The 25,527-nt window shown below is 42.2% G+C and overlaps 1 protein-coding gene across 2 annotated transcripts in view; it reads right to left on the bottom strand.

The window, feature by feature from the left end:
• The window catches only part of Cwo (hairy/enhancer-of-split related with YRPW motif protein 2), a 42,128-nt gene extending 17,485 nt beyond the window's left edge, over positions 1-24,643 (bottom strand). Inside the window, exons 1-2 of one of the 2 annotated variants that reach the window (XM_071697943.1) lie at positions 24,036-24,643; positions 4,791-4,920 (exon numbers count right to left, since the gene is read on the bottom strand). In XM_071697943.1, coding sequence (XP_071554044.1) covers positions 4,791-4,920; positions 24,036-24,100 — 195 coding nt within the window. In that variant the 5' untranslated portion in view covers positions 24,101-24,643. Of the gene's footprint in view, positions 1-4,790; positions 4,921-9,210; positions 9,306-24,035 lie in introns of those variants that run through there. The other variant, XM_071697942.1, reaches the window with a different exon arrangement.
• Positions 24,644-25,527: the final 884 nt, after the last annotated feature.

Genomic DNA, 25,527 nt, shown 5'->3' with positions numbered 1-25,527 from the left:
TAACTGTTACGATAAACGTGTACACACGTACTCTAATTTTGGCACGTTTGCCATTTGGATCAACGACTTCTCATTTTCAACGTTCGCCGCGACACTGACTGCTATGAGAAAAGATATTCGCGATTAGAAACGACATATTTATTGCCTGTTTGCACGAGTATACATCTTCAAGTTCTAAGGTCGAACATCTCGGAAAATATTAGGAATGTATTAAGAGGACAGACAGAAAAAGAAAGAAGAATACGATAGAAAGCGTTCGCTTTTGGGAAAAATATTAACCACGATTTTCCAAAATACTCTACCATCTGCTATCGTTTTTAAGAATTATGAAATATTTTCATGACTTAAAACTTATTTAAAAACAAAGTCAGCTATGTATAAAAATTTCGAGATTATCAGAAATGGTGCAGACATTTAAAAAAAACTTGATATTTTTGAAAAATCTGTGAATATAACAATATATAAACCTTAAAACTTTTATTTCAAGCTTTTTTTCTTATCGTTCCTACAATATGTTAACTAGAAATATAAAATTCGATTTCTTTTTCAGAGGAATGTTTTAACTTTTAACATGCGCAAGAGCACTTATAAAAAAGTAAATGTTTTCTTGTAATTAATATATGTACTCCAACACAACACGTTCAAAGCTCATCAAAATCGGGAGGAGAAACACTTACGTATGTTTCCTTATTAGATATCTTCATATAACAATCTTTATAAAATCTAAACAAAATCAGTTCATGCTTGTCGAATTTGCTGCATAATTTTTCATATCAATTTTTTATTGCATGATTTATTATAGCATGATATTTCTCACTTAATGTTCGTCGTGTCCGGTTGACAATTTTCCGCGGTATCTAAAAAAAGGATCTCGGAAATCGAGGCACATGCCGTGCCCATTAAACGAGATGCTCCCAGGCTATTCCTTGCACGTGACGTCGTTGCGAGCATTATTTGGGTCGCGTGCGATCGTCGTCACGGCCCGATCACTTTTCCACGAGTATTTTTCTGGTCACGTCATCCGTTTCCAAGAGCGTCGCCGCCACATGATGCCGACTTGGATATTTTATGGAAATAAGCGAAGGCGGAGAACGCGCGCATAAACTCTCCTCGGGCGCTTCAAACGAATCAGAACCAACGGAAGCGGAAACTCGTCTCGGCCTTATACCAAGCCTTATACGCGCGGGAAAGTGTCCCCTTTTTATTAAACTTGAAATATTCTGCGTGTTGCGTTAAAATAAGAGATATGTAGTTTTACATAATAGAATGCGCTCCAGAAACTACTTTCTAATTATTTATCTCGATAACCATATAGATTAAAATCAATTATCATATTTCTTCTTGCATTTCCTAAAAGTTTATAAACACGAACATTTTTCTATTACTTATTGTTATATTAGAGATTACAATTATAACCACAAGTAATGTTTTCTCTCAAAATAATATATTTTTCACAATGTCCTGATGACTAAAAAAATTTTCAATAGACTTATATTTTCAATGATAATAATTGGTGAATTAATAACATGAAGCTTTAGTATTATATAGTAATACAAGTTTTAATTTTTTAATGTAATAATATATGGAAATGTTCACATTTATTTCTAATTTTTAAAGAGAAAAGTCTATCTTTCAACTAGTTATCCTAGCTTAATCCCTTAAATCGTTTCACGTTATCAACCTTGTAATTTTAACATGGTACTTTATTAGAGTATAATTTGTGCGGTTGTTTATCGTTAAGAAATATATTCCTTAACGTTTTCCCGGATATCCCGCGAAGTCTATATCAGCTCATGACGCGTTTCTGGACGCATAGTGGGCGATATCAGGCAGCCGCCTTTCGAAACTCATCACCGTGCGAAGCGACGCGCGCTCGACGCGACGGTTCCAGAAAGCGACGAGGAGAAGCGCGTGACTCGAATTATCTCGTTCGCCACGTGCAGCTCACGAGGGAAAGAGCGACAAAGATAGAGAAACCTGAGGCAGAACAGCTCGCGGAAGCTTCACGGAGGTAGCTCACAGCTTCCTATAACACTGACGCCAAGAAGTACATTTTCAAACGGTAGAATGCACTCATAATAATTTTTATTAAAATGTAAAACGCGTAAAGTTCTTAAAAAATAATACAACTAATTAATCGAATGCGTGTAAATGTGTATGTGCCCTAATAATTAAAATTTAACAGATTTATATCTATTATTATAACAATTAATAATTGTTTAAGAATTAATCGCTGACTATATGCGCTGAAAGAAAAGTCGGAAGCACGTATTTTTTAATTTGGCTTGAGAGCCATTTTCTCCGTTTCTGACGAGGCAGCGAAATTTCTTCCGGCTGCCGTCGAGCAAGTGTAATCGTGCACGGGGTCCTGATTCACAGCCATGACCAAGAAACGAATCGGGTATTCCCGCGAATGAATCGGCCGAGGATGGCGAAGGAATCCGCTTTGGTATCGCAAGAAGCACCATACGTTTTTATTTCGTGCGTGCCGTCACGTGCGTGCACGCGAAAGCCCCGATCTCTCTCCTCTCTTTCGTCACGTAAGGAAGAAAAAATTTAAGGCCGCAAATCAACGCAAGGACATCTTTGATTCTCGGATGTCCATTCGTGAGGACGACGTGGGTAATTCAACGCAGACCGACATTACTAGACAGACGCTGCTTTACATAATTTGCCGACCCATAGCGGATTAGGCACGCTTAACCAGCGACGCGATTCATCTTTTATAATCCCGATGCGTGATAAATGAGAAGAAGAGAGAGAATTATGCAATTCGAGGATTCACTCGACGTTGCGCAAGGGTGGATAAAAGCGCGAAAGATTTCCTGCTCGTCTTTCTTTCGCATAATGCGATTACATCGGCGGTCATCGTGGCGAACGCGAGAGCTCTTTGAATATCACAGTCATTCGCGCAAATACGATTTTGGAAATCAATAATGTGCATTCAATTAAAATAAATCACTAATCGTTTCGAATTATTCTTGAAATAAATATAGGCTTTTAGAGAGAATGATTTACGAGTTGGGTAGAATAATAACGTAAATCACTTCTCAGACGAACTCCATTACCATTGCTTTCTCCTAACTGTTGGAATTATATGTCACCATAGGAGAGAGAGAGAGAGAGAGAGAGAGAGAGCCCGAACAAACGGTCTTTCTAATTGAGACCCGTATAATCATCGCAACATCTCGAGAAGACATCTAGTCACGGTTCCGAGCTACTTCCTGACTACGAAGTCCCTCGGTTTAGTAAGAGCTTGGCGATTGCACCACGAGAGAAAGAGGAGAAATTTGCCGAACAGATCCCCGGCTGGATAAACCCACGGAAGATCGTATGGTCACTTGGAGAACACTGCTCGATCATCAGCATCGCCTTGCAATGCGGCAAAGCGCAACGAGACGTCTCAGATTTGTCGAAACAAAAATATAATATATTGTATACATACCTATATATATTATGTTTTTTTAAATAATGGAAATTAAATTACGATAAGTTTACGTAGCACGTAACTACCACTAAACGCAACATGATGAATTGTCGACCATTGTTACTCGGAACCTTGGCACGAAAACGGCATTTAACGGAAAGTGGCCTATATAAATATATTGGAAACACGTGTGTCACAAGCGGCAGAAACATCGCGTCAACTAGCAGTCCTCAGCCTCGCTTATCGCTACTACTATAAAAAGCGTGGACTATAAATACTACGCTGATAATACAAATACTAGTTCCTAGAAATAATTACAATACATATCGAATATTATCAGAACTTAAGTATATGTTTTATACTCATAGTTGTAGATAAAATATTAAAAAGTTTTAAAGACACGTTTTTTTCCAATGGTTAAAAATATTGGCGTTGACGTGTCGACAATTTCTGATAAGAATTTAGCGTGCTCGACATCTCCGATGTCCGATTTCGCGCGATCGCTGTGTCACAATCGTCGTTTTCGGGACGTGACGTGACTAACGCACGCCCGTCGCGGCACGTCGTTGCGTCATCGCTGATTCGACAACACGGAAAACCTTTCTCCACGTCGCGATGGCCTGAATACCTCGCGATTTCTTATATACTTCGATTTCGGAGTCATCTTCCAGCCAAGAAAACCGATAAAAAAAAAGCGAACCCAGCAGCGAAAACGCGAAAAGTGAGAATTGAAACGAAAGAGCAACCCTTTCTCCGTCGATTTGAATTAAATTCTTATAGAATGCTTCCTGAAATATATTGTTCGTCTCAGAAAAACTAAGCATCCGCTATCGCTATATAATTTTCATAATTGTAGCAAAAATTAAACATTATAGAAAAAGATATAAACAATGAAAATAGCAAAGATGGTAAAAGATAGAGATTTTTTAAAATTAAAACACGGTTTTTAAAATGTTAATAGACGGGATATATTTATAATTTCCTATATTTTTTTCCGAATTTATATATATAGGTAATCAAAAAATAAGATTTTTTTATTTTCTCAGCGGATTATTTATTATTAGCCGAGCAAATACAACGAGATTATAATTGGTCTTTCTTTACTCGCGCGTAATATTTGCCTATGACTAACGCGTTGCATCTCTGCATATAATTTTCTCCACTCCGAAGTATTCGCACGCTTTCATTTAAGCAAATGTTGTGAAACACGATAAAAATAGTCGATGGATATCTGACGAGAGTGACAGACACAAAAGAAACGAAACGCGAAGCGGCGGCACCGCGTTGCTTAATATTTCGTTTCGGTTGGCACGAAATTACTTGTTATAAAGCCGATCGTGATACAAATGAGCTCATGACTCACCCTGGAGACCTTCTTCTTGGTGTAAACCTCGTCATCCTCCGAGGCCGTCGCGAAGTTCAGGTTGCCCTCGCAATATCCAGCTCCGATACCCATTCTGTATATCTCGTCCTTGCAGGATCTACCATCCAGACTGAAAAAAGAACAGAAAATACATACGATTAATCATCTACAATATTATTGACCCAAAAACGTAAGGTAAGGTAAGTTATCGTTCAAATGATAAAGTCGATGTTTCCACCGTTTTTATTCTTACGTTATACATATATACGTAAACATGAAAAATAATTGTACACAAGTTATACATTTATATATATAAAATTTCTTTGAATTTTACTCGGAGATAAACTATTTTCAATTCTCTCGTTTGATCTAATAACTATTATTTCCCATAAGTTAAATTCTACGCTAATTATGGAGTTCGATCCTTTTATATCATATTAATGAAAACAAAAATTATTTATTATCTCAAAGGGAAAATGCACCGCGTCACGTGCGTCATGATCCTATCAAGAAGCTAAATGGATCCGCTTTGCGCGATGCTTACGCAACCGCTCGACACGAATGTTTCAGTCAATAACCCTGTGCACGTCCCTTGCCCCGTTATAGATTTTCCGCTGTAAATAGAGTGAACGGGAAAAGCACGAGGCTCCGGCGCATTATTGATAAGCCCGGCAATGTCGTCGCTTATGAAACTTGCAGGCGACACCGTTTCCCTAGTCCGTCGTAGTAGTCGTACGCTACGACGACGGTACGTCGAGGGAGCCTCTCGGCATTCTCGCAGCCCCCCCCCCCCCCTTGTACGACGTGAATTTTTAACGGATTAAAGAGTTCTCCGCCGCAGCATGTTCTTCGCATGCATGTGACACAGATACGTAATTTCGCTGAGGCAGTCAGAAGGCCGTCGGCAGCGGTAATCCGCTAATAAGCCATCAGAAATCGGGTCTCATCCGACGCTTAATAATTTATGCGTCACGAGGACAGAGCCATGTGACCAACATCCTTTTGAGAAAAAAATCGGTCAAACCCCCGTTTCTATCGCATTATCGTATACGTGTACTAGAATAGAGATTCTTCAATTCGTCCCAATTGTGACGAATTACAGACTTGCATTTTTAACGTGTCAATAATAAACGCTTGCGTCAGCGATAGGTTCCACTAATTAGTTATTTTGAGAAACAGTGTGGAAGTGTGATGGCATCATTTCTCTCTACCTATTTCCATTGACTTAACTATGGTATTAATATATTACTCCACGAATGTTTAATGCAGTTAAGTAAAAAATTATTGATCAATTCGGAAATGACAAATGATAAAATCTTTCTTGAAAGGCAACTATTTCTGAGAAATAAGACCTATTTTTACATTCTTAAAGATCATATTCTTTAATTAATTAAACACGTTACGTCTTATATTGAAAGACAAACAATCGAAAAAACGTTCATAAAAAAAAGATTTAAATTTTTATATCGCCAATTTGCTATTTTCTAGCGCAATTCTCAAAAGTAATCACATTTCGCAAGAGTCGTATAATTTTACAACAATAACGATGATTAGCTTTATGTTTATCGCGTTCGCTCGTATGAGAGTTCAAGGCCGGAGTTGCCGATATCGTCGATATCCGACACGAGAATGGATAGCCCTCTATCGCGAAGAACAACGCAAGGTCGGACTTCTTGCGAAATTTTTACGGCTCGCGGAGCTGAAAGCTAAAAATTTCTTAGAAAAAGAGGAGAAAAGAGTTGCGCAAGTAAGTGGTGCGGAGTTAAAAATTTCGAGGAAAACGATCGCGCGCTCGTAAACGCGAATAAAACTGCGCGAGATCGGCACGAGCTTCTCGAAATCTGGACCTGGGTCAACGAAACGTCCGGCAACGAGCGACGAGCGGAGGCGCAGCAAAAAAAGAGATATGAAAAAAGAGGAGCACAGGCGAAAGAAACGTGGGCTTGCATGCAGTTTCCCGCGGTGCCACGTGAACCGCACGGCCGCGGTTCACAGCCGGGGGCATTCTTTTTATCACGCGTGCTCCTCTTACGACGACGGCGGCGCGCTTACTTATAAGTACGTCGCGCGCGTCGGGCGGATTATAGGCGAGCAAGCGCCTCGTGCATCCGCACGTGGTTGACATTTTCCGGCATGTGACTAGGGCCGCCTGCCCCTCCGTCCCGCCATTCCCGTTGCCCCTTTCCCGCGCGCGTCGCGAACCGTGCCGCGTTCTTTCACACGCGTCGCCGACATCGGTTAGACACCACCTGTGTGCACCTGCGGCTGCAGCGTACTACGCATCCTCGTGAAACGCTCGCTATATAGCGAGCGCGCCCATTGCACATAACTACCACGTGTGCCCCGAATAGGATCGCACTATGCAAACGCTGCGAGATCAATCGCGACATTCGATATCGAGGCTTAGTATGGATGCCACACCAGTGCGATTCTGTAACTCGTTATGCTGTCGTTATGTATTTATAACGAGGTATACTATATAATAAAAAAGCTGCGCAACTGTCGTTATGAGCACATAACGACGCATAACAAGTTACAGAATCGCACTACTGGCGTCGCAAGAGAAGTGTATACAATTTTAACTACAGACCGCGGGTAACCTTCGAATAACATGATTAATTGGTTCCGTGTTATTGAAAACCATGTTATTCGAGACTTAGGATTCATACAATTTCGGAGATCACGTTCCGTGCTATTGAAAACCGTACAATTCAAGACTCCAGATCCATTTAAGATTGGTTCCAGGGATTATTTTTAAAAAACTTAAAAAAAAATTGTCAATTTTTTACCGTGCTATTCGAGACTCCGTGCAATTCAAATATCATGTGATTCGATGGTCATCTGTATCTTAATTCTGATGATTTCTTTTGATGAAAATTCTTAGAATTTTAACATAATAAAATAAAAAAAGTAATGGCTCTGGAATACATTAATATTTAACATTTGTATGTAAAATTATCATAAAAAATTCGTACTAGTTTTTAAAATAAGTATGAAAGTAAAATAAAAGAAAGTAAAGTTGATAATTCGATAATAATAATGAATTATTCAATAAAGAATTTAAAATGATTATCGTTTCCTATAATATTGACAATGTTAATTATTCAAACTTTCAAGAAGCGAGACAGCGCGTCATTATCTACAATACCTCATAATAATGCAATCAATATCAACGGACATCAATAACTTCGGAATATCAAACAAAAGTCCAACAGTAACAGTCACAATATCGAAACATCGAGGAGAAAGTATCGGTATGTCGTTATTGTCAATACTTTCTTAGGTATGACACGCTTGTATACGCGCGTGGACGTTACGTGCGTGCATCCTACGCGGTGGAAGAATAAAACGTGTGATTTCGTAACGTGATTCCGTGTTGCACCATTAATAGCGGCGGGGCAATTATACGAGGCCGCCCGCGTCGGCCGTCGGACAATATCCGGACATTTTCTGACCGTGCGCGGCGACGATCGACGTCGACGATGACGCAACAAAATGTGATGCACGTAGAGATGACTTCGATCCGGGCTGCTTTTCCCGGAGCCCTTGCAATCCCCCAATGGATCGCGTGCATAACATCCCTCATACGTAACGTGAGGATAGTATAAAGATTTCCCTTGCCTCTCACTCCTTCTTTCGTCGGGGGCCTCTTCCAAATTGAATTGAAGCGAAATTGATTCTTGAATACGAACTATAAAAAGCTTATATGATTAATCTTGGCACGTTTCACGTTCTCTGGCATACATTCTATCACCTGGGAATTTATAGCGGTTTTGCGAAAAACCACAGTCTGTGTCGTTGGTCTTCAATCAATCTTGAGCGAAGGCAATCGATAAACCGCAAGGTGTTGACTCTTAACGTGCGGTCCGTGGAACCGCACATATTTTTTTTTCGTTTTCATCTTCAGTATTGTCGCGTGTTATTTATGACTGCTTGGCTGGTTTCGAAATCAATTTTAAGGTGTCTCATGATCGACAATGTTATGAATGTTTCGCATGTCGTGTGCGAAGAATACGCATCGAATATAGACGGCGATGACATCACGAGTAAAAGTTACACCGAACAGCAACGTCCCATATGGTTTATTGCCTCGCAAATTTCAATCGAGCAAATCGTTCGATAGTAAGTTTATTTGTCGATCCTAAAGATTTTATTTCCAAAATAAAATTATCCATCGTAAAGATCTAAGGGTCTCTTTACTTATGACCGGCTATTAAGCATCTTTCCAAAAAAATCCACGTAACGAACGTGTCTCTTAAAGTTTCAAAAATATTCAGCAAAGATTAAAGCAGAAATTGCACGAACAAGTATAAAAATGGCATAATTTTGTGAATGCATACGTTTCCCTTGTAAATCATGCGCATTTTACAATTGTTCATGTGATTTCACACACTTTTATCTTCTGCCTATAATTTCTTACGGTGTAAGATCCGCGCACAGCGTAGCTGCGGTGCTCGAGATCCACGCAAGGCGTCCTTCATCGACCTTACTGCCCACCATGTTACCCGCTCGCGCGTGCGTTCACTTTCACGTTCGGACGCGCGAGCGCACGTGCGTGAGGCGATTCACTTGACTGCGGCGATCTCATCTCGCGACTCGCGAACAGAGCCGCGCTGCGCTCGCGTCAAAAATCTCCGGTGAGATTTTGCGCGAGACACAACAAATAGCTAAGCGCCTGATTCACTGGCCACTGACGCTCGAAAATCTGTAGCTGCACAAAACCGCGTTTTTCCTCCTCGAATAAGATATTTAAAAAAATGGAGAATTCAAATATTTACGAGATTTAGTTGATCTTCTTGGGAATTCACATTTATTCGTTTCCACGAATACAGAGATCCGCGAGTGTTGAAGCAACAAAGTTTCGGTGACTCACGTCAGGCACCTGACGTCATCGACCTTTGACGTCAGACGACTCCTGCATGCGCGGACTTGAATTCACAGAAGTCATAATACCGTGCCTGCGGGATCTCGTTTCGATTCGATTTAAAATTGGAACGCAGATGCGGAGGAGATGCGTGGTACAAAGTCCGCTGGGACGGCTGGGTCTAGGTCTCTCGAAGAGGTGAACCAGATCCCAGACGGAGCCGAACAAAGATCGAGTGTCCTTCGACGACCTTTTTGCATGCCACAACTGTACGCATCGATGCGTTGCCATTCACTTTCACGCCGTTGCGGTGCACGAAACACGTGCGCTCACGAGTGCGTAGGCACGCAAGTGGATAATATGCCATCTCTTCTCTCTCTCACACACACACACACGTACTCTCGCCCTCGCACACTCGCTCTCGCGTTCTCTCTTCCCGCATACGTATAAACAATCTACGTATAAACAAACGTCGACGGCAGTAAAACGCAGGGAATGGCATTCGCCACGCCACTGCCGATTAATCGCCGCTGCTAACGTGCGTTTATCATCTTAAATAACGCACTTTTTTCTGCGCTGCCATGTAATAGTTTATCATTGCGACTCGTTAGCTGTACATTTATATTCGGCTTATGTCGCGTTACTTGTATTGCATTTGACGAATGCAAGATAATCCATGCTGGACTTGCAAGGATTATCTTGCATAATGGATAATTTAGGATTTCATGAGAAATTGCTTTTTTTTAATGCTGTGTATTCACGTATGAAGAAAACAATCTTTCAGCAAAAAATTTGGAACAAAAAGTGTAAAGTAAATGCTTTTTTTCATCGATAACATTTTTCATACAATCTTCACAATGTTCTGGCCAACGTTCGTAACGTAGTCGTTAAAAAATTGATTGATTTACTCACGAATCATGAAAAATTATTATCGAATTAATGGATCCGAAAGTTTGAAATGCAAAAGACTGGAGTCAGCCTAGACTGGTGTCTTCTGTCGTTAACCGATTCGCGCGGTCCGTCATCCTTGACGGAGCTGTTTTTATTCAGGAAATGATGGACAATAGTGTATGTGCAGCGGTGAGAAGCGCAGATGGCCGGCGACGACCGCGGTGGTGTCGCGGCACATGAATAACGAGAACGTGCACGCACGCACGTCATCACGGTAGTTACGTACTGAGAATAGTCTCGAAACGCCGGGCATCTCCTTATCGGAGGTTCGCTATCACGTGTACACGAAACACAAATCCGATTGATCGGCCGGTCGATCGATCGATCGTAACTGGCGGCACGTTTCTCGCAAACGGAAAGTGACGATGCGTAAATACGGGCCGCCGCGTGCACGCGCACGTGCGCGTAACGAGCGGATGGCAAACGGAAAAGACGCACTTGTCGCTTGTCACACTTTATTCGTGATTAAGTATAGTGACAGGCTCGAGACGTTTCGAATCATTTTGAGTATGTGACGAAAATCTCTTCGTTCGAAGCGAGAAAAGCCTTTTTAAGTCTTAAAAATCTTAAATAATTCGAAAATATATTTTTCTTCTACATGTAACACTTGCATTATTTCAATCGTGATGACGTAGTGATGAGTTCATAATATTTCGAATCATTTCAAATATATGAAAAAAAGCTCTTTATTTAAAAGGAAAACAGTTTTGAAAGTCTTGAACGTTTTAAAAAAATATTTTTCTTTTATACTTTATATTTTTTATAATAATTTACAGTATGATTTTAATCTACTCTTAAGACACGAAGAATAAGTTTATTTCAAATATTTCGAAAAAAAGATTCAAGACTTTCAAAAGTTTCCAAGTTAAAAAATTTTTGATTCTTTAGATTAAATCGTTTAAAGATTTTCAACAGAAAAATTTAAACAGTAAAATTCGATAACTAATTAAGTCACTCGCGACTACCTTATTAAACATTCAGAGTAAATTTCTCAAATGTGCTCCAAAAATTGTAAGAGCCCGTATAATTGCTTGGAGTAGTTTTTTTTTAAATTTCCAATATTAGATATCTTACAATTAGCAGTTAAGATCTGGATTCAAGATTTTCTTGAAGTTCGCCTGAGACAAGTCGACTTACGGAACTTCTATTATCCGATAAAAGCGCTTAATGCGAAAATCACTTTGTTTTGAACCACTTATAATGTAGGGGAGACCGGGGCTATAGCGTTATTTATCCGCGTTTTCTCACAAGGTTCAGTCCGTCTAGACGTATCTTGTATATATATCCAGCGAGCAGACTAAACTGCCATGAATACAATTTAGCGATTGACGGCCTGCCTGATAGGTATATAACGCTTCATCTCCGATGACGCAAGAATGTAGATGATGATTTATACCTCGCACCTCGAAACGGCGGGGTTCCGGCGGGATCCCCGCGACCCGCGAGTGCCTCGTCCTCGACGAGGCGAATGGCGAACGACAACATCGCGACGTAGCTTCTGCTCCATCGTGTTTTGCAATCGGTAACGGCGACGCGTACACCTCCCCGTCCTCGATGCTCAATTGACACGGTTGACAGCTGCGGAACAGATGCGCCAATGCATTCGGATAACCTTCTCCCGTCGACGACGTCTCTCTCTCTTCGGCTTCCAAGTCTTCCGAGTAAAATAGAGCGATTCGGCCTAAGTTATTTTCGGCCCGGCCGCCGAAGGTCGTCGCCTTGAATGGCCACTACCTCGAATCGGCATAATCCGCGAAATCGTGGCCTATGGCCATCATCGGCGAGGCAGCCGTCTCGCGAGACGAGGGTAATCTCTCGAGCTGTCACGTTGACGTGAAACGACACGTCACATGCGTCCTTTGTAATTATGCAAATAATTTCCGCGAAACAAAAATATATATTTTTTTTCAGCTTGTCTAGTTTCTCCACGGCATTCTATTTCGAATGTTCCGCGAATTAAAAGCGATCTGATTCACTTAGCGGACGGCACAATAGTTTGCAACCTGTTGCTAATCCATAACCGAACGCCGTATTAGCGCGTAATATAATCTTTCATTTTGAACATCGTTGTGTAGATTGATTATTTAAATCGAGCAGTATATCGTGATAATAATAATTCAACGTGCCGCTCAAATTAGAACGGGATAAAAATATTAAACTCCGATATCAATCAGCAATTGCGATAATGAACAAATTGTTATTAAATCTAATTAAATCTCGTTCACTGATGGCTTATAAATAAAGGTATCAGAAATTTTTCTGAAACGAGAACGCGCGAGGAATGGAAAAGTGAAATTTTATCCGCTCGTATCCACCAAGTATCGCGAAGGGACTTTCATCTCTCGTCGCGATATCATCACATCGATGCTCGGGGAACATTATTAAAGAATTAAAATCCATTAAAAAATCCATCCTTTCTTCGACTTTCTAACAGAAACGTTCGTTGCGTGCGCGGCAATCTTTCGGGCGTATTCTCGTTGCAAAACGCCGAACCATTACGTCCGTCAGCCGAGCAGGCCAGGTAGGCAGCGGGCAGACAGGTATTTCGAGAGCCGAGAAAAGGCAACTATTCGCACCGGCATGGCATCGATTAACGTGGCGACGCGTGTTCTCGCATAACTCTCTTGCGTCTCTTGCGTTACGCAATCCTACACAATGCCGAAAGTTCTCGCGAAATCCCATGCACTTATACCCGACCACGCAGACGCGCGTGGAGTTGGGAAAGGTCAAGGATACCCGGTGACACAATAGTACGTGTACATCCTTTACGAAGTACTAAAAAATTCTCGCTTCTCGCCGATATGCGCGGTGCGACACTGCGTGTCTTTGATATAAAGCACGTACAGCTTTCCGCGTGTAATTGTAGCATAAAATACATGGAGAGAATATTATAGTGAAAAATATATAATGAAGTTTCTGTTATACTGGATTATACTAGCGTTGTATGACAGAGATCACGCTCTGTTATTCAAAGATATTTATAGATTTTACATTTCGTAAAAAGATGATCGTGATGAATCTTTATACAATTGATGTACAGTTTAAAATAATATTAAAATGAGACAGCAGATTTATAGTCCGAGTTTAACTGCTTTTACATAAGTTTTATATAAGCTAGTCGTACGTTTTACGTTCGACTGAAAATCATAATATCATAGTAAGTTTTTTGACGTAGTAAAGAAATTGATTGATTATATATACTGTAAGCACTTTTACATATATTATAAGTTTTTATACATTCACAGCTCAGTTTAAAATATTTATATAACACAGTGCATCACAATTTTTATTGATGTAATTGCTAAAAATATACATATAATTTATTTTCGATTTTCATAGTAATAATAATAAATACTATAGCATCGTTCTACTCCAGCTTTACAACAAAGTGTAAAAGAAGTTTTGTAAAAAATATAATTTTTTATGTACTTCACAGTGTAGAAATTATTTTTCGGGCTCGGTACGAGTTTTGCGTCTTTCTTCCTTTTTCTTAATACGGATATCCGTCTCTATTAAGACAAAAGACAGAATTTAACGTACTACGATACACGTAATATGCATCCATGCATAGGACGGTTATGGAGCTATCAGAAAGACGAATCAATCGCAGCCGTTCTCGCCTCGCATTTGATAACATAAATTCTGTTCGGAGTGCGGCCGCACTCTCGCGGAGAGTGTGCCGTATATACTCGTGTATACCGGGTCGTCGTGCAAAAATACTAACCCATATCCAGGCCGATGTCATGAGCGCGTGTCATGCAACGTGACTTCTGGCTCGCCGCGCCGCGCCGCTTCGTGCAAGCAATCGTATACGCTCCCCACACGCCGGCGCGCGGCGGCGGTCGCTCGATTCGCGGATCAAAAACGATTGAGAACGTGGCATTATATAGAAATATATATACATATATAAATTAATAATATATTCAGATAATAAGTCAATTATGCAAATATACATATATGTATAGTAATCGATTTATAATTATTCTATATATAATTAGAATTATTATATATATAACAATTATTGATCGATATATAATTCTATAATTTTATATCTGTGTATGTAAAACCTACAGATGTAATCTATATTATATTTTTAGCCACAAATATTAAATGCTCGAAGAAATTATAAATCTCCCGGGACTCTCTCCAAATATTTTTCCGAACTATACCCTTTCGCTGATATCCAATCCTGATATTCTAGCGCGGGCGCGGTACATATTGGTTTCTGCAGTCCCGCGAGAGACGGTCTCATGTATTTTATAATTTTAGAAATAGTACGATCGCGGAGCGGCACACAGCTGAATCCACCAGCACCGTCCCCGGTTTCACGATTTCGTCGAAAGGAACCTTGACTTCGTCATTGAAAAAAAAAAAATCGAAAACGCCAAAGCGGCGAAGACGCCCGCAAGGTTGCGACTTAATTAATACTGAATCTACCATGGGCTATATATAGACGGGCAGTTACGAACTTTCTACTATTTATTTTACTGAAACTGATTTTATGTTTTATTTCAAGAATAATGATTCGATTCCCCAGAAATATACGGCGAAATAAACTTTTTTCCGTAAGAGATTGGAATCAACGACGCTGATTGCGAGACGTTAGATGACAGAATAAATGATCGTGATGAGCAAAGAATAATCTCGAGAATGAAAGGAGACGGTTCGGAGTTTTTCGCAATGAATCATCTGCCTCCAGTAATAAGATCGCCGTACTATTTTCCACGACCACTCGGCGCGTGCGTTCATCACTCATGCAGCACACATACGTACAGACGCAAAACACACACACACACACGCATACAAAATGTACGTATAACGAGGACAGCGAAGCGCCAAGGTGACTGTCACTTTTTTCTCGAACGACACTGAATCTCTGTTATAACGATAGGATTATCGACCTCCAATATCAGCACTAGAGGAATTGCAGATGAATTTTACGAAATTTTACGAAAGAGAAAGGAGATTCAAGCGGAAACACGAGAAAAAATATGCAGTCAATTTCTCAGACACTTTGGATTATAAAACCACGCATAGAATGATGAACATTGATAGTTATTGTAAAAATGTTTAGATTATAATTATTAAATTTCTCATCAAGAATATTACAGCTTGTACATCTACTAGCATAGACATATTTACTGCTTTTCCTCTTAATAAAAAGAAAGAATAATCTTTTTATTTATAAATGCTCCGAATTAAAAGGCATAAATTAAAAAAAAATGTAAAGCTTGAAACTCAAAATATTTAAGTTAAGCCTCAAATAAATAAAGGATAAATCTTATTTGTTCATCGTGCCATTATATTCCATTCGAGCGTCTTTGTTTAACTCCGGTTTGTGTCAGAAATGCCACACGCAGCAATCAACGCGATACGATACAAACGATGAGACGCGTTTTGTTGCGCCAGTACTTTGTCTCGTCTTATCGCGCAACACGGTTTTATCGTCGAAATTTTCCACCAGGCGTACGAGGCAATCGAGAAGGCCCTCCCCGTATCGCGCCACGGCGACGACGAGCGGGCTTTCGCGTTACCGTGCCGAAAGGTGCGCGCACACGCGAATTTTCGGTCTGCATTTACCCGCGTCATATTTGATAAACATGAAAGGAGAGAGAGCGCGATCGATTAACCTCGGCCGCGCCGAAAATCAGTTTATGCGCGAACGCATCGCGGCGAGAGAAAGAGAGAGACGGAAAGAGAGAAAGGTGCAGCCATAGGCGGCGATAATAAATACACTGAGAGAAAAATCCAGGTTTAAATGATCGTTCGAAAATTAACAAACGGACAATCCGACACTTTCAATCGGAATAATTAAAAAGCCGATCAATTAACAATGATATCTGGCTATATCCGACTATCATTGATTGGACATTATTCTAATCTTGATCGGCTTTTCATAATTCCGATTAAAAATATCGGATTATCCATTTGTTAATTTTTGAACGAATTGTCTTACTATTTCTCTGAGTGTAGTCGATGACAGGCAGCCCCGACGGAATATGTATAAATATCGCGGCCACCACCGCGAGTTATTGGTCCTCATATCGAATTCCATTGATGTCACCGCCGGACTTCTATTTCGGAAGGCCTCGTGTCGTTAGGCTACAATTGTGCACGCACCAGACCCCGCGGTATATATATATATATATATATATAGCACGTATACATTGCATGATGATTGCGCACGAGCCTAAGGCCTGTGTGTACTGTGTACTTCGTACGACAATCCCCACGTTGTTGATTCGCGTTTGTATTTACAGAAAATTGAAACCCCGTTATGTTACGGCTGATAAGAGCCGACGATGATGACGCAGCTATTTTTCTTTTTCTCTCGGCGTAACAGGTAATTTCCATGTATTCCCCCGAGTAGACAAAAAAATCAGGAGGTGTAAGCGATATTTCAAGAAGTGAGAAGTGCATAAAGAAATATACAGGGCGTCCACTTGTAATGAATTTTCCCTAATTAAAATAATATTCTTGACTTGTGCGGGTTAAATGGAAAAAATATATATAACAAAATTATTTTTCTCGTTAGTATGGTAGATTTAATAGATTTATTTCCCTAATCGCTTTTCGAATCGTTCCTAAAAGATCCACGGAACAAAAAACAAAGGAAAGTAATAGTTCCGATTGATCTTATATTAACCCTCCGTCTGTATACGTTTTTTTTCTGCACGTTGGAATGCATACGTGGGTCTGTTACGTTTGACGCTATTTTTCCTTACCTTAAGGTATTTAGAAAAATCTGAAAAAAATTCACAAAATATAGATGTCTACATTGTAATTGACGATTTTATAGTCATTTTGATAATCATCGTTTATTTAACATTTTCTGGGCAGGCTCGCAAGTTTCACAATTATACGAGCGGATATCATTTTGGCTCGAACGCCGTAGACCCACGTATACAAACGGAGGTTTAACCCTTTGTAACTCATGTTATCAAAAATAAAAAATATGACAACTATTTTAAATTGATTTACAACAGATAAATTCATGGTTTAGAATGTTAATGGACACTTTGCCGGTTTGTAACAGTATTGTTACCAGGAGTTAAAAAGGGTTAAAACGAATATCGCGTTGCAATTTTTCACGACCTGGCGAGCGCTCTTTGCGAAACTGCATGTCCCGAATGCGAAAACGGAAAATTTCGACTCTCCCCCAGCCCCCTTCCCCGCGGAAGTTATCGACAAATATACAGAATCGTAAAGGAAAAATACGGAGGCCGAAAGTGCAGCTCGTAACGTTCGTTTGGATGCGCGCTACGCATCGCCACGCATATATATGCTCCATCAAGGACGAGGAGAAAAGTGGCTGCCGAAGGAGGTCAGAGATTCGAGGGGGCATTGCTTTCAATTTGTATCGCGCAATTTAAAAGCGCTTAGGACAGCCGTGATTTATGTATCTCAGACAGATACGAGGGGGGTCTCGTCTCGTCTCGTCTCGTCTCGCCTCGTCTCGCCGTCATTACCATCCTACGATCGCGAAGTGATCGTGGGTCGAGAAAAATATTTTCTAGGGGCGTGTATGAAGATAGAGAAAGGAACAAATCGGTCAGAAAATAATCACGATAAATTATTGTATCGCGATATTTTCCAGCGATTATATATAATCTACGTCGGTCTAACGATCTTGCAGCGACTATTATAAACGACCGTCTCAACGAATTACTTATTTATCAGTGATTTTGTTGCGTTTTGATTTATCGTTCGTTACTTTATTGCGCCTTTCTTTATTTCTCGCTTCTCGCTTTTACTATTTCAATGTCAATATTCTCATTGCCAGACGGTAGGATCGTCGCCCCGCGTTCCATTCGTCACGATTATACCGATTGACCCTTGGAGTCGCGACAGCTACTGAAGACGGCGTTTCAATTCCAGAAAAGATAACGCACGTTACACACGTGCCAAGATACAACTACGTCAAACCGCGAAACACAATACTGTCGCAAGAAACGGAATTTACATTCTAAGCAAAAAGTGCCCGCAAGGCGCGCAAACGCGCCGGCGTCCGCGACAACAGTTGCGGTAATTATCGCAATTTGCCGCGCTCGTATGGAAAATGAGTCCGGGGATATATGTCTCCCGCGATGGAAGTAACTAAGAGATTTTACCGTCGCCGCGTCGCGTCGCACGTGGAGCTCTTCACGCGAGCGCGCACTTCTAATTATGCACGCTTCTTGAATATGCATAATTGAAACGCTCGCAGCAGCGGGCACGTTTGCGCGTGACGTACGTTTCACCATGTGTCATTATATCCCCTTGAGCTCCCACACACAAGTGTCATTAATTTGCGCGGATTAATTCTTCTGGCAAATGGTTTGTTTATCGGTTTCTTGGATCGCTACGATCGGCGAAAGAAACGTGAAGGAAGCTGATAGATTGAGACGTGACAAGTATTTCACGTGACATTATCCTTTCTTAATAATCCGGCCTGCTGAATTTTATTTTAAGAAACTCAAGCGAACTCAAGAGAACGTTATTTTTTTCTGATATACATATTTATTACTTCTAAATGAAAGATCACGCTTGCTAGAAATAAACTATAACTGATAGAGACGTGATAAGTATTTCACGTGACATTATCCTTTCTTAATAATCCAGCCTGCTGAATTTTATTTATTTATATATGAATTTTATTTCTAGTAACGCGAACTCTCAAGAGAACACGTTATCTTTTTTCGATACATATTTATTACTTCTAAATGAGGGAGCTCGCACATATCTCCTAGAAATAGATTAAAATATATATTGATAGCTTCTTAGCTAATGCAGGTGGACCATAAAGATAGTATAAGTCACTAATTTATCGCGTAACATTTAATTCAGGGACACGGCGAATTATTCATATTTGCGAGTTTTTCTCCCTAAAAAAAATCGAGAAATGTTCCACAGGAAACGCGGTCACCGGTGGCGCGTGCTTTCGAAGGTCGCTGACGTCGTGGAAAACAACATGTATAATATTTCCTATTGACGGTATATCGCCGGCATAGATAATGCCGCCGAAATACCTAGAGCATCCGCCACGATCTTTAATCGTCCCACGATCCCGTTCAGGTCGCGGTTGGTTTCCATGACGCAGGCACTCCGTCCCGTTTGCGTCATCCACCGCGCACTTCGTCGCGACGACGTACGTCGCGTGCAAGTACGACGACCGTTGGCGTGTAGGTGTTGTTAGCCGATATCGCGATGATCAGATGAACTTGAGCCCGAAAATCCGACGCTTTATCTAACCGCCCCCCGGGCGCCACCCCCGCGAACCGCCAGCTCGAAGGTGAGACGAGATTGCGACACGACGAGATATATTTTCGTCAAGATATATTTTCGGACTTGAGAGCTCGAGTCTTCGACAGCGTCAAAATAAAAAATTGACAGCGAGAGATAGGAATCTACAAGATTGAAGTACGATTGCGCGACGTTAAGTGACCCTAGTCGATTCACGATCTTCAACACGCGTTTTGATCGTTGAATTTCGAATTGAAATCCCATTAAAGTATAACAGTCGGTCGTATTTGAAATTCAGATGAGAAACATAAATATATTTATATGTCTGTTCTTAATTCCTCACTGTTCTTAATTCCGTATGTTTTGTTAATTTGCACAGCTTACAGCTCGGAAGATATTAATTATCCTCGCAACAAATATACGCGTTCTTCTCATTGTCGGCTCGAGCTCTGACACCTGTATGCAACGTTCGCGCTACTTTGTATTGCCCCAAGTGTGCACTAACCAGTGCAGGTGGTCGAACGTGCGCACAACCGTGTGTTCACACGAATACCGTACGCGAATCGAAGTCGATTTGATGCGTCGATGAATGGTCGATGTCGAATACTAATTGACATTTTTGTCATCTTCGACCTCGTCGTAGTTATTTATGTTAATTGTGCAATTAGAAATATTTCTCTCTCTATATAAGATTTCTATTTCCACTTCTTGGTATAAGGTGAAATTAATAAATTATTATTATTATGAGATTTCTATTGCAAGGCCAGTTCTATATAAAATTGACGCAAAATTGAAAACCACAGTATATACTGTATATTCGATATAGAATTAAGGGGAGGGAGCTAATAGAAATATTCAGAATTGTTCGATTAACATAACTTGTGATGAGGCCAAAGATTAGAAAAATAAAAAATTCACCGAAAAACGCATCGATATCAAAACGAAGTCGAGTCGACTAATTATTTCTGGCTGAGGGGAGAACGTATAAGATGACGCGCGAATAAATCCGTGCAGATCGATCGGCAGAGTGTCAACGACCGACGCGAGAGCTCGTAAGATGTGCATTGTATAGAATTGTTGAAAGAAACGGCCGACTTACCTCGCTCGACATGCACAAGTTGCACGTAAAAAAGAAATTAAATTAACTTGTAAAAACTGACTCGTGAGAAGGTAATTATTTCCCAAATTAGTTCTTTATCACGTCCAGACTTCGCACGATCCCGATAACGCGCATAAATTATACTAATAAATCCACAAAACGTGCAGAACTAAAAATAATATGTAGACAATATAAGTAATTATGTACCTAACGTGCAATTAACACGCAGGTGACGATGCTTGTTCGACGTCGCTCCTAAAAAAGAGCGACTATCACCCCACTGCCTAAACTCGAATGAAACCCGCGCGATACCGCGGGGCACGCAACACATCAATGGTTTCCTCTCGTACGCCGATCGAACACGTGTGTGTTTAATTAACGTCCGATATATAGAACGAGCAACGAGCCCCTAGTTTCTATCGTATCTCGGGCGCGGCCACGAGTCATTCGATGGTGCGTCTTCAAGGGGAAATACAAAACACATCTACACGAGTCTAATTAGCGGGAGGAGATCACTTCGGTGAGGGAGAGGGCAGAGGGGGAGAGAGGAAAGAGAGCGAGCTCGCGCGAGCGTGGGAGAAGGGAGGGGACACGCGAATTAAGCCGGAGGCCACCTGTGTGTGTACTTCGTGATAACACGCTATCGTAGCTTTCCGTAACCACGCGATGTCCCGCGATAACATTCCCGACGCGACGCGACGTCGCGAATTTCCAAGCTTTCCGAGACATGAATGAAACTCGCTGCGCCTTCACTTATCTGACGGAATGACCGAAACGTGGTCGGCGTCTTCGGCATCGCGACGACTGTGATATAGAAACTTTCCGGGAGATTATATCTTCCGTTATCCTAAGATTACGTCGTCGCCGCCGGAAGCTACGACAATACACCATTTGCGTTTAAATTGTAATGTAAAATCATTCATGAGGATTGCCAAACGGAGAGACGTTGTACTGAATGCTAACGCAACATTGTGATCTAGATTTCGCGCACGCACAAATCGCGTAAGCGAAATATATCGGGTCGAAAATATAGAAGAAACGCGGCCCAATCGATGACCCCTCCCGATAAAATTTTCAGGAAGTTATCCGTGTGTGCGTGCGTGCGTGCGTGCGTGCGAATTATTTGGACGAGCTGCAAAATAAAGGCATGATAACTGGAGGCGCCGTGTATTTCAGTGTCCGCGAACGTGTTATGCAACGAGCGCGCGTGAATAAGCACGGTAATATGCAAATATATTTTTTTTATATAATAATCCACTCGAGTGCATCAGAAGCAGACGCGTGGCGAGAGAGAAAAAGGAAAACAAGTGAGAGAGAACCGCCCCGCATTGAATTCAAGAAGAACCACCTCGGCGCGACTCCGATTAAATATTATAATTTAATTCTCCCTGGCGATAACGAATCTAGGACAAAACAGCGCGAATTCCAGAAAAATCTGCCCACTTACGTCTCACGCCACCGCACCGGCCTGACGTAAAACCGACCGACACGCGCATCTTGTTTTTTTTTTTTTTTTCTTCGCCTCGTCATTATGCGCCGTACTGCGTTTCCACGCGTCGGATTTTTTCCCCGTATTTTGTAAAGGAGAGAACTCTCTCGTCTCTCGCGCGCGACTTTGCTCGCGAGATCCTCGTCTATTATGCTATGTGTGAATACGCGGATTGCGAAACGAGCAACGACACCGTCGGCGTCTCTCGTCTTTCGCGCGCGTGCGACGCCGTGTAAAAAAAAGGTGTAGGATGACTTGCGCATCAGTCCGCTGATTTCCGTGCACGAGATGAACCGCATCGCGACAAAACGCGTTCGGCGACTCTGCCGTTTATCGCGAGAGAGGGAATATTTTTCCCGATCTTTTAATTTATATTACATTCATCCTTGTAAACAACGCGCGCGCCGAATGCGACCGTCGGCCTTTAAATCGTACGCAAAATACGATTTAGTGGAACACGTTCCCGCGCGCGCGCGCGCGCGCACGTTATTAATATTTATTCCGCCGCCGCCGCGTTATTTATTCGCGCTTATTCGCAATATATCGGCGTGCACATTTGCGTGATTATTTATTCGCCAAAGTACACACAGACCGTCACCGTCAGACGTATGGAAACGGTTCGTCGCTCCGGATAAACATTTTTAATCCATCTGACTGAAATTCGAGAAAACGTGTGCAGTCGCACCTTCTCACGTGTACATGAATTATTCTTCTTTTATTTCGCAACAAATAATATTGAATCGATCGCACGTAATAATTAGAATTATTAGTGCCTATAATATTCAGCTACACTGTTAAATTCGTACACAGAAAAAAAAAGAAGTGTTAAATCTTAAATCAAGACTCATATTCTTGTATATAAGCGAGAATCCATAATCTTCTTATAAGAATTTCAACTTTTTATTTTAACTCTTTTTTCTTAATTAAACTATATAAATAGATACCTTCGTTCAAGCAAGCTTCCTTCGTTTAACGTTATTTATATCTCATTTCAAGATTATAGATTCCTGCTTATATATACAAGAATATGAATCTTGATTTAACACTTCTTCCCAAGTAGCAAAGTGACGTCAAATGACGTCTTAATAACGTCTTAATGACGTCTATGACGTCAATAAGACGTCTTCTGACGTCACTTTGCTACTTGGGCTCTTTTTCTGCGTAGCTACACTATCAAATTATAACTTTAACTTATAAATTTAACCATTCTTATTAGGTTGCCACTGTTTCTATTCAATATGTCGTTAATTCAACTAAACTAATGAATGTTAGTTTATGATAGTTAAAAATAAAAAAATGTTATTTAATTCAAGGTACTCAAGATACTGGAGTTTAAATTTCACTCTTTCATATTTAATAGGTTTAAATATCAGTTAAATTTTCCACGTTCGATCTGGCTGGCCTGAACATGACGTAACGCAACGCATCAAATTTGGCGGGAAAACTTTACCGGTTTCCCCCTCCTTTCGTGTCTCTAAACGGAGTCCTTCGTGGACAAAAAAGGGATCGCCAAGTCGGAGTGTGCCCGATTCGGAGGAGGGAGGGGGGGGCAGTGGCCACGGTCCTTTATAAATACCTATACACGTCGCGCGCACGTGGGGGGGCAAAGCACCAACTCACCTCTCGTATTTCACCTGCATCGAGTGAGCGGAGGTGTCCTCCCAATAATTCTGCGTCTCCATCATCTTGCCGCATAGAACGGGCGGTGGTGAAACCGCGTTCGCGCGCGCTTCCCGCGACGATCCGCTTCCGTCCTCTTCGCTCCTCCGCTCCGTCCCTCGCCCTCGCCGCTCGCCGCTCGCCGGGCGTTATCGCTCTCGCCCCGCGAGAATCCGCCTCACGCGCGCGCGGTCACGTGACGCGTGAGAGAGAGAGAGAGAGAGAGGAAGACGCGGCAGGGTTCTCCGCTCTTCTCTTCCTCCGGTTACGGTTGCGGAAGCTCCGCTCCGAACTCGAGAGCTCGGCCGAATCGGCGCGGGGATCGTCCGGCACGACCGACCGAAGGCGCCGATGATGATGATGATGATGATGATGCGTAGAGAGAGAACCGGAAGTATGCACGCACGCACACACGGCACGACGGCACGGCACGGCGCGACACGGACGAGAGATACGACGTGGGATTAGGTTAGTTTCACGTCCGCGCGCTCACTGACACAACTCGCGCGCGACGTCGAGAGAGGCGGCCGGCGACGCACGGGAACTCGGGAACATTCGCCCACGACACGACACTCCGCTCCGCTGCTGCTCCGAGTCCTCAGTCCGGCCGCTCGCGTCGCGGCCGCTCGCGCGCGATATATCCGTGCTGGCGCCCTCTTTCTCCTGCCCCCCACCCGCCCGCCCGCTCTCGCTCTCGCTCTCGCTCTCGCTCTCGCTCTCTCGTCGCGCGAGGCGCGCGCGTGCACCGGTTCACGATTCGCACGATTCGCGCCTCGTTTTTGTCCCACGGGGCGATCGCGCCGATCGAAGATCAGCCTTCCAACCTCCACTTTCCTTGTTATCGCGGTAAATTCGATTCAGCTCTTCTCGGCTTTTCTTTTCTTCCTTTCCTTTCCTTTCCTCGCTTTCCTCCTTTTGCCGTCACTTATGCTCTCCCGACGAAGGTATGCGCCCCGATTCCCAGTTTTACGATCGCGCCGTTTGTCTACTCCGGCCGCTTCTTCTTCTCGTGTCGCTCGGGGATACACGGCGGGGAAGACAAGTCGTCTCTCTCTCTCTCGAGAAGGAAGGTGACGACGACGTGGTCTCGGGTCGTCCCCGTCGCGTGGACCGTCCGAAAGAAAAATTCCGCGCGCTCTCGAACGTGGCCGGTGGCGCTCGGGACGTGACGCTGATAAGGCCGTTGACTCGCGTCCGCGACCGCGAAATTCCGCGATACTCCGGCCAGGACCGTAATCCGACCGCCGCCGAATACTGGTGCGCGCGCGCGGACGTGCGGACGTGCGAAGGCTTCGTCCCAAGGTCCGAGAGGTTCAGAGGTGTAACCCTCTCCCCCACCTCTCCGCCACACCGAAAAAAGATCGCGCGATAGATTCGCGCTGAACTTTCGCGAGAACTTCCGGACGAGATGCTCGACGTCGATCGATTCGATTGAATGTAATGTGTCCTCGGT

The sequence above is a fragment of the Temnothorax nylanderi genome, unplaced genomic scaffold (assembly GCF_030848795.1).
Source record: "Temnothorax nylanderi isolate EJ_2023f unplaced genomic scaffold, tnyl_v1.0 TNYL_tig0014_pilon, whole genome shotgun sequence".
NCBI classification, from domain to species: domain Eukaryota; kingdom Metazoa; phylum Arthropoda; class Insecta; order Hymenoptera; family Formicidae; genus Temnothorax; species Temnothorax nylanderi.
The sequence above is the reverse complement of the archived record's forward strand: the minus strand, read 5'-3'. Positions and strand labels throughout refer to the sequence as shown.